The sequence below is a fragment of the Oratosquilla oratoria genome, chromosome 33, assembly GCF_046742065.1.
Source record: "Oratosquilla oratoria isolate Oo_2021 chromosome 33, ASM4674206v1, whole genome shotgun sequence".
Taxonomy (NCBI): Eukaryota; Metazoa; Arthropoda; class Malacostraca; order Stomatopoda; family Squillidae; genus Oratosquilla; species Oratosquilla oratoria.
Window position 1 is genome coordinate 15,636,061 of NC_134809.1, and position 9,857 is coordinate 15,645,917.

The 9,857-nt window shown below is 44.8% G+C and overlaps 1 protein-coding gene across 3 annotated transcripts in view; it reads left to right on the plus strand.

The window, feature by feature from the left end:
* The first annotated feature begins 357 nt into the window (after positions 1-357).
* LOC143017784 (uncharacterized) overlaps positions 358-9,857 on the plus strand; it is a 74,653-nt gene continuing 65,153 nt past the window's right edge. For 2 of the 3 annotated variants that reach the window (XM_076172664.1, XM_076172665.1), the window contains exons 1-2: positions 359-535; positions 8,557-9,011. In XM_076172664.1, coding sequence (XP_076028779.1) covers positions 8,873-9,011 — 139 coding nt within the window. In that variant the 5' untranslated portion in view covers positions 359-535; positions 8,557-8,872. Of the gene's footprint in view, positions 536-8,556; positions 9,012-9,857 lie in introns of all 3 variants that reach the window. The other variant, XM_076172666.1, reaches the window with a different exon arrangement.

The following is a 9,857-nucleotide window of genomic DNA, read 5'->3' on the forward strand; positions in this document are numbered from 1 at the left end:
GAAGGACGAGAGGGGAGAGGAGGCTCGTGATGCAGCACATGAGGTCTCACGTGGCGTTGCACACGCGAGTTCGCCCTCGTCTCTCCCACCCCCTCCAGCCCCCAACAGCTGTTTTCCCGCCTTGACCTCGGTTACCCGGGGGTCCTGCGACCTCTGACCTTATCCAGCACCCAGCCCTGTCCCTGACCAAGAGGTACCCGGTGCCCTGGCCGAAGGAAAAGTGTGGGTTTGGGGTTTAAAAGGAGACCGGTAGGGAAAGAGAAGAACCAAGTACTGGAGGCAGAGGGCAGGAAGCCCACTGGAGGTGGAGGGTGAGGAGGGAAGGGGGCTGCGCAGATGGAGTGAATCGAGTTCAGTCACCTCGCGCACGGCCAGAGGAACAGAGCGACCTTGTCGCCTGACGCCAAGACCTCGAGAGCAGTGTGAACTTGCGTGCTTTCAGATCACCTGTAGACGGAACGATCACCTCCTACCTTGCCACAAGCAGGGTTGGCACCTTCTAGCCTATCTTAATCTCTTGTGGCACACGATCGTGGTCAGTTAAACTTAGTCTTCGTACCTGTGTCTCCTATGTGCAGTTGGAGCCTTGTGTTCTCCGTTGGTGGCGCTACGCTGTGCTCACTTTGAAACAAATGACCTTTGCTGGTGACGAGAGGGTATGTAATTGATGTGGTCACAGCTGGGCCGTGATCAGATGGATTTAGCTCCCGGATAAGGGGCCCAAGTGTTACTCTGCTCTACACAAATTCTTCGCGGTAGAGCTGAAGACGTCGCCAGGTGTGGACAGAAAAAAAAGTGTACAACTTTCACCCCAAACCCATTGAGTGTTTTTTTTTTTTTTTTATACGTTTCAAGCTGGACTGATTGCCAGGTAATTCTAAAACCTGAAGTAATTTACGAACGAACAGAAACCTGTTACATTTGGTGAGCGTATATCGCTAATTTATCTGTGGTGTGTTGTCGCTTATGTAATCCTGTGATATGATAAAACTAATCGAAACTCGTGCACTTGTGACAAGAATGCACCGTGATAAGAAGGCAGTTCCAGGCAGTTTGCAACCATTTGTAAGGCGCGCGCGGTGTGTTTGTGTCATTCGATTGAACACATGACAAAAACCCAACAGACAAAAACCCAATATGCATAGCAGACAAACACCCAATAGGAGAATTGGGGGTGGGAGGACATAAAACCTAACCTAACCCAACCTAACCTAACTCAACCTAACCTAACCTAACCTAACCTAACCCAACCTAACCTAACCTAACCCAGCCTAACCTAACCTAACCTGTTCACTGATTGGGGTTTTGTCCGTTGGGGTATTGTCCGTTCACCCATTGAATCACATGTGATGGTCGTTCCTTCATATGATCTGTGGTGATTTATGGGTGCCTCAGTGTGGCCGATTTTACCTCACAACGTCCCGTTTATGTCTCTTACCTGTTTCCTTGTCTTGTATGCGGACCATAGCGTAGCCTACTTTACACACTTTATTCTTACAAATACAAGACGGTTCTTCACGGCCAAGAAACCCCGGCCTCCATGGAGTCTCGAACACTGTAACAGTGGTTCACAGCGTGTGTCGTTTATAAATCTTTGGTTTATACAGTTCAGCGTCTGAAGACCTTCTGGACGTTGAATAAAATCGTTTAGCATCCACTTACTGCTACGAATTCCCGGCTTGATTGCCCCTTTGCAAGGCTTCGTGGCTCCTTAGGTTGTGACCTAAACGCCCCGCCATCTAGAAGAACCACAGTATCAAAGAGAGAGAGAGAGGGAGGGAGGGGGGGGAGAAGGCACAGTGTGCCACGGCGTTTAAAGGGCAGGGCTTAAAGTCGAAGTAGAAGATGTACACATCGCACCAACGTTCCCTGGCACCCTGAGCAGAGATGCTGGCTCCGACACGGTCTCTCCTCCACCTCAGGATCGCCAACACTCCTCCTCCCTCGCCTCCTTCACTCAAGTTTATGTTTTCGACTCCAACAAAGTGTATGAGTGGTATGGTATTCAGGAATTATTAAAACAGGGTTATAGGTTTATCTGTGAGGGAGTAAACTCCAGTTATGTACAAGATGTTCTTCACGAACAGCGTACTGAGGCCAGCTGTCGTGGCGGGGTATAAATGACACAACATCAAAGCGGCCGAAACAAAAGAAGAATTGTCTCACGTTACGAAAGGGATCAAAACATTTATTCCCACTGCCGATGACAACTTGGCCCAGTCGCGTCGAGAACAAGCAAAGATGTGCTTTAATGACAGATAGATTTGGGGACGAAATCATAGATACGCGTACCGTGAGAGAGGCTCCGGAAAGGAGATGAACGGGAAGGAGTGTTGGGAAAACTAAAAACGCGTCTTCATTTCATAATCTAACCGGGAAAAGGGATCAAGAAATGACGAAAATATTCTTCACACATGCCATATCCACCTTGCTTTGCGGATAACGGATAATCGGATAAAAAAAACAAAGTGTGTAGAGATAATACCAGTACAACTGGAAACGATGATATGTGTGGTGGGATAATCAGAGAGCTAGACCCCCCAGCGAACGCGGGAGGAGGGACATTGAGGTGGGGGTGGGGGGAGGGGGTGAAGTGAGAGGGTAAGTATAGATAGCGGAGAAGAGCGGCTAGGAGTGAGGTGAGGTTCCAGTGAAATCATAGGGCAAAGTGTCATTGCCTCAGCTTTAAAGACGTGGGTTGGTCGTTCCAGAGGACACGGGACGAGTACATCTTAAAACCTCGAAATATTGGACCTCTTGACGGATATTCCTCGCGCACCACCCCACCCCACCCACCCAACTACGCGACCCGAAGTCGCGTCCTACACGCCGTCCTTATGGTTTGTCCGCCTCATTGGAAGTTCCGTCATTGTTCGATCCTGGGTTTGTGTATTGCTATAGCGAGGAAGGAACAGCAGGTTTTGGTGCGGGTTAGAAAGGGAATAGTCGATTTTAATTCCGACAACGGATGGAAAAAGGGACTCGAACTATGTTATTTTGAGTGAACCTGTACGATTTTATTTGCCGATTAAAAGGGACTAACCTCAGTGAGACACCATCCAGAAGGCAGCCTCCAACCTCAAATAAAATTGTTACTAAAATCAAGGAATGATAATTAGAAATGTCAGGGAAGTTGAAGGGGAATGCCACATAGCTGAATATAATTGTCTGGCCAGAGCAAAGTCTGTAAAGACGTCCCACGTATTCTCTCTCTCTCATCTCTCCTCTCTTTCCTCTCTCCTCTCTCTCTCATCTCTTCTCTCTTTCCTCTCTCCTCCCTCTCTCCTCCCTCTTGCCTCCCTCTATTCTCTTTCTCCTCTCTCTCTCCTCTCCCTCCTCTCTCTCTCTCTCTTCTCTCTCTCTCTCTCCTCTCTCTCTCTCTCTCTCTCTCTCTCTCTCTCTCTCTCTCTCTCTCTCTCTCTCTCTCCTCCCTCCTCTCTCTTTCTCTCTATCTATCTATCTATCTATCTATCTATCTATTTTTTCGTTCACCAGTCGTCGTTTCGGCAGAACGATGACGACTACTTCGAGCAGAGCCCTGGATTGATCGTCTCCTTCCAGTGTCTTGGTGTCCTCTTTAACCCGTGCCAGGTCGGGGAGTTCTTTCCTTCTTCTTCCCCTTCTTCTTTTGGATTCCACCAAACTATTTAATTCGTCTCCGTGACACTTCACGGGTTGGTGCGAGACAAGTAGTTTCGTCCTTGTCTCGTACTGACGATGACTGTGACGTATACGGATGAGTTAGGCAGTAGTTACGATCTGTAACTTTACTTGAGAGTCGTACATTTGTTCTTGGGGGATGGGTCTCGTCGATACACAGGTTTAGTTGTATACGTGCATGCGTCAGACCCCAGTACACATGTTTATATATATGTATGTATATATATGTATGTATGTATATATATATATATATATATATATATTTATTTATATATATATATATATATATATATATATATATATATATATATATATATATATATATATTTTTTTTTTTATCGCATCCGACCTAGTTATGGACCAAAAGGTCACCTATCAGCATGCTCCTCCTTTGCAATCCTTCGTAATCTAACCCACACAACAACGAAAGTTGAAATTTTCTCTACAACCCTTTTCTAAAGTTCGCCAACAGTTCTTGCAATACCCTTACTGTTAATGAACGGCGCCCGAGAACAATGGTTTGATTCATGCTATACTGTTAACACAGTATTTAATTCTCAGGAATGGACTGTTGTAATTTAGGCGCCATCTATCAGTAGATAAGGGTAAGACAGAGTTGTCTACTTGGCACGGATGTACCCACCACCGAACAAGGTTCTTGTAAAGAGACCTTTGTTGTTCATGTTCCTTGTCCCTGATGAAGATTTATTAACGTGTCGAGAGATCACTCTGACATTCTCTGCCTGCGACGTTTATTTTCCACCACACTCCATCAAGGGTCAAAGTACTCTTCACTGTCGAGTCTTCTTCTTTGTTTACTTCGATTTCTTCAAACTATCCTTAGCCCACATGGATCAGTTACAATGTCAACTTATCCTACCTTCTCCAGGTCACCTTGCCTGCTTCTCACTCTTCCTGTTTGCATTGTGTGACGATTATCCAAGCCCTGGAATCAAGGCCTAGGAATTAATTTGCGTAGATCGTTGTCCGCCTTTCATTGTGCAAGAGGACTAACGCTGGTTCGCTAGCAGAGAATTCTGGTGCTGTGAGATCTTGGTGGTAGACAGTCTTAGTACAGATCGTTCTCTCAATGGGGGAGTTTCCATAATACGGAAGAAGTCTTCTGTGCTCGGAACATCACAGATACCAGAAGTACTTTCTGGTGTTCGGGTATATAAATGAAAGGCATTTTCGCCCCGAATTTTGAAAATTTCGGAATTTTTAGACATTCACAATAGAGAGAGATTTTTAGTGTGAATTCCTATCAGGAGCACTTTCTGGTGTTCTGGTATATATTTGAAAGACATTTTCGCCCCGAATTTTGATAATTTCGGAATTTTTAGGTATTCACAATAGAGAGAGATTTTAGTATGAATTCCTATCATGTGGGTCAGTTGGTTAGGGCTTTCTCTATGCCTAGGAAGCCGTGTCGATCATTGCATACATTGTCAAAGTATAGAAAGCTGAAATTATTCTAAGATTATGCGACACTTTTCTAAAGTAAATATCCCCCATTCACATTTAGGGGATCCCCTAAGCTACAACAAATTATCTGGATGTAGCATTAGATTGACTAGATTTTATACAATTAGTCACTAATTCACCAGATATAGTTATCTATCCCTTTAACATCTAGGAATTGCTACAAACTGAATAGAACAGCCTGAATGATAGGCTGTAGTCACTAATTCACCAGGTATAGTCATCTATCCCTTTGACATCTAGGAATTGCTAGAAGCTCAATAGAACAGCCTGATGTTAACCAAAACGAAACTCTCAAATGTGTCGAATTTGATCAAATGGATGTGATTGGTTCCTGGCATAGGAACGTGGTTGAGGACGGGCATGCACGGCGTCGTCACAGGAGGAAGGAAGGCCGAAGGATGGAATGCAAGGCGGCGGGTGCATAGCTCAGGAGGAAGGACGCTGGAGGAGGAAGTAGGTGGCACGGGACAGCAACAAACAGGACGTCGCCTCAGCAAAAACCCGCCGCGCCAAAAGTCAAGGGGAGATTCCAGGGTCGGGGCGTGTATGTGTGTGTGTGTGTGTGTGTGTGTGTGTGTGTGTGTGTGTGTGTGTGTGTGTGTGTGTGTGTGTGTGTGTGTGTGTGTGTGTGTGTGTTTACCTAGTTGTGTTATACGGGAAGGGGAGCTATGCTCGAAGTGACCCATTTTTGTATCTCTCAACATCTAGTTTATTCTTAAATTCGTGTATGGTGTTCGCACACACTATTGTTTCGTCCAATTTGTTCCAGACATCCACCAATGTGTGTGTGTGTGCGTGTGCGTGTGTGTGTGTGTGGCGCGTGCCCCACTGAAAGGGGTTCATAGAGATTAAGGGAAACAAGTGAAGAGTTTTGGGTGCAGACCTTATGGCGAGACTGTTTCACCAGCGGTAAGCAAAGCAAAACCTCTGAATGTAGGTCTCAACCCAGGAGTGCGTCCTGGGGACTTCGTCACGGGCAGATTATAGGCGTCGAGGGGGGGGGGGGATGCAGTCGTTGTCGGTGGGTGATCCCGACGAGAAATGCGCCGGACGTAAGTGAAGGCCATCATTCCCCGCCCAGTAGGCAGAGGACCGCCATGATGAGAAGGGGGAGTAGCAGGTAGACGCATTTTTGCGACATTTCTTGCTGCCATTTGCGTCACTGCAATGGTGGCACTCTGGCCTTCGTTTGGCACCACGATGTCTGCATATGGTAGGAAGAGTCTCCAGAAACCCCCAGATCGTCTTGTGGCACTGTCCACGAACGACGAGACGACGAAGAAGAGATTATCCGAAAAGGAAGCCTAGTTTGTTCAAGATGAACGTTCACAATAGAACACGGAAGTTCGAGCGTTGTCAGGAACTGGCGTCGCAGCCGTTCGTGCTCGGCCGGGGCTTCCCCCTTCCCAGCCCTCCAAGCTCGCTCCTGTGACCCTCGGTACTGAGGCTACTCGACCCCCATGACAGGGGGGATCGACGTCACTCGGGCCACCCATGCAACCAGTCGCGGTAAGCCGTGAGACGCGGCCGATCGCACGCGCCCGAACTCTTTCAACCACGTGATTTTTTCTCAACTTCCTCGTTTAACAAGTCGTGTGTCACGTTGCGGTCTACCTGCGTGTATTGCCCCGCGGCCTTGGGTAAGACAGAACACTAATACCCGTTAAATATTATTGTCTTCTTTCATCGAAGGGGTGGGTAATCCTTTTACCCCCTCGCCATTGACAGGGAAGGAGTGTCACAGATGAAATAGATTATCGGGGTGATTTGAAATAGACTGCAACCCGTTTTCTACCAGGGAGATCCCAAGGAGATTAAGAAAATAACCAAAAATAAAGAAAATACCACTCGGAAAAGAATGGATGAGAGGACAGAATACTCCTACGCCTGAATGATATCGCCTGAAGACAACCAAAAAAAAATACTTTGGAGGACATGATCTTAATCCTATGTAGTCTTTAAGGGGTCCCCCCCTTGCCTGAATAAAATCGTCTGGCGTCATACATGTCAAGCATACAAAATCGAGTCGGAAAGTCGGAGGATTAAAGGAATTTTCTGTGCCCGAGACCCAACGCGGAAGCAACCGTGTCTTATACGTTCTCCAAGTACACGAATGCCTTAGGCCGAATGGAGGAGCCTTCTCGAGAGAATATGTAGGTCTGTACTGAACACAACACCACCGCAAGTCTTTTCCACATATGTCTAAGTCTTTTTTAACCCCGTGTCCTCGCCTGTTAATCAAGTTTAAAACCGAGCTGATAACCAACGGCGGGCAACCTCAACCCGTAACGGTTCTACCTGCAACCGAAAACGGAAATGCCATCGCCGACTCAAGTCATCGTGCAAGAAATACTGTTTTCATCACACGAACTATGCATCACACACAGTATAACATGGAAAGGAGGAAACTAGATAACAAGTCACTGGTTTCTTGTGCTGGAGACGATCAGCTTCCAGGACATTGAAGAGGTCACCAGGAGAGTTCCGTGTTGCATAGCATTGTATGTGCCGTAAATAATGTATCTGATTATCATTTCTTCCCGACCTCCTTACGTATCGACGGACACACTCTCAGTCTGAACCCCGTCAATTTCTTCTAAAATCTCTGTAACCCCCCACCCCCACCCCACCCCTCACATCGATTCCATAAAATCACCTGACGAGACATAGAGAACAGGTGTAGTAAGTTAAGGGTGAGATTGAACTGGTTAGTTGAGATAATTTTAACCCTTTGGACCTGCTGTGGTTCTGTCACGAATGAATAAAATCACCTGACGGCAACCAGCCGGAACAAACGTATTAGTTACGAAGAGTACTGGAAGGATTAATTATGTGTTCTCAGATGGAACATCAGAAGTTGCTTTCTCGTGTGTGCGTATGCTTGTATATATTACGAGTGCGTCACACAAAAGTACGAAACATGTATGCACTATTTTGTGTGAAGTTACATTCTGAAAACCTAAATTCAGCAGCATCGTGACTGCAAACATTCTATGGGCGTATAACTGGATGTGTCCTCTGAGCTTGGAAATGCGTTTCCATGTCTATTCTCTCTCTCTCTCTCTCTCTCTCTCTCTCTCTCTCGTCTATTTTACGATGATCATGATATTAACTTCGAATTTAGCTGCATTTCTGCCTGGAAAGGTCAAGTCGACTATTACTTTACATCATTAAAGAATATTAACAGGAAAACTGTAGGATTCATTGTCATGTCTGGAATAACGAAAAAAAAGTAAAAAAAGAATCGTTATTGTACAATATTTCACCAGTTACAAGTTCTGAACGAATGTGACCTTATAAAACCGAAAATTATTTTTGTCAATCAGATGATCAATGTTGACCGGCTTCACATTGAGGTCAACAGCCACTAAAACACAAAAATCTATCTTAAACTTACGCAATGTATTTCAGGTGTCAGTGAATTATTATAAGAAAGAAAAAGAAAACAAGAACATTTTATTTTTGGAAATCTACGAATATTGACGTATCCCTAGATACGCTCTTTCTTCTCCAGCGAAGGAAGTAAGACATTTACTTCCTTTGAATCAGATGCGTATGTTTTTGAACAATATGTGTTAGAACAGAGTATAACAAGAAAGTCATATCTACTGTGTACAACGTCCCGAAACGGTGTCGTTTAGCGACGCCGAAGGAGACTGAAAAGGAACAGGAGTGTTGATGGAAAGAGAAACGTGACGAGGTTTTCGGAACTTGTCCGTTTTCTAAGATGCGCTGTGGGATCCAATGCACCGTCCGCGGATGTGCGGACTGCCATCGCTCCCGTCTGATGAGCAGACACAGAGGATCCTCCTGTTCTAAGGTGGACCTCAGCGCCTTGTCCTACCTCAAAAGACTCACCTCACAAGGTAAGAAACTCGTCTGTGGGCGAAGTCGTCTGGTTCTTCGTGTTTGCTGGTTGGTATGTTCCTTTTAAAAGATTGCAAAGGCGGAGCATGCCGACAGGAGACCTTTTGGTACATAACTAGGTCGGATGCGAAAAAAATATTATAATGATAAATAAATAAATAGAAATTATAATAATATAAGTAATGATAAAATAAATGAATGCATAGGTATAGTTAAATAATAAACAAACAGGTAAATAGTATATAATAATAAATTGACAGATAACTAAAATAGATTAAAATCAAGCAAATAATGATAAACAAACAGACAAGTAATAACAAACAAATAAACAATTTTAAAAAAAAATAGACAGGTTAAACATAAAGTCAAACCAAATAGTCATAGAGTAAACACTCCCTTCGCTTCACTTTGTAGATTTTATTCTGGCTAACGATAGACCGTTTTATCCAGTTTCGGATAAGGTGGTCTTTCGGTGTCTTTTTTTTTCTTTTTCTTTTCTTTTTTTCTTTCAGATAGGGTTTTTATATTTTCATATACTTATATTATCATAACAATATCAGTACTCAAGCACCATTGACATCTTCCTCCGATGTGCTTATCCTGCTGAATTCAAAAAGAAAGAAAAAGAATGACGAGTGAATGGCGGTTCGAACCCTGCCACCGGTGAAGTTGAACCAAGGGAATGGTTCATTAGATTCCACGCTACAAAGTCCTCTGAAAGGGTCACCGTCCTAGCCTTCTGATAGACGGGGGGGAAGGGAGTATGTGATGTTAAATCATATCACTAACAAGAGTCTTGAATCTCTTTGCTGTGGCGATGATGTTCAACCTAAGTGAATTGAATT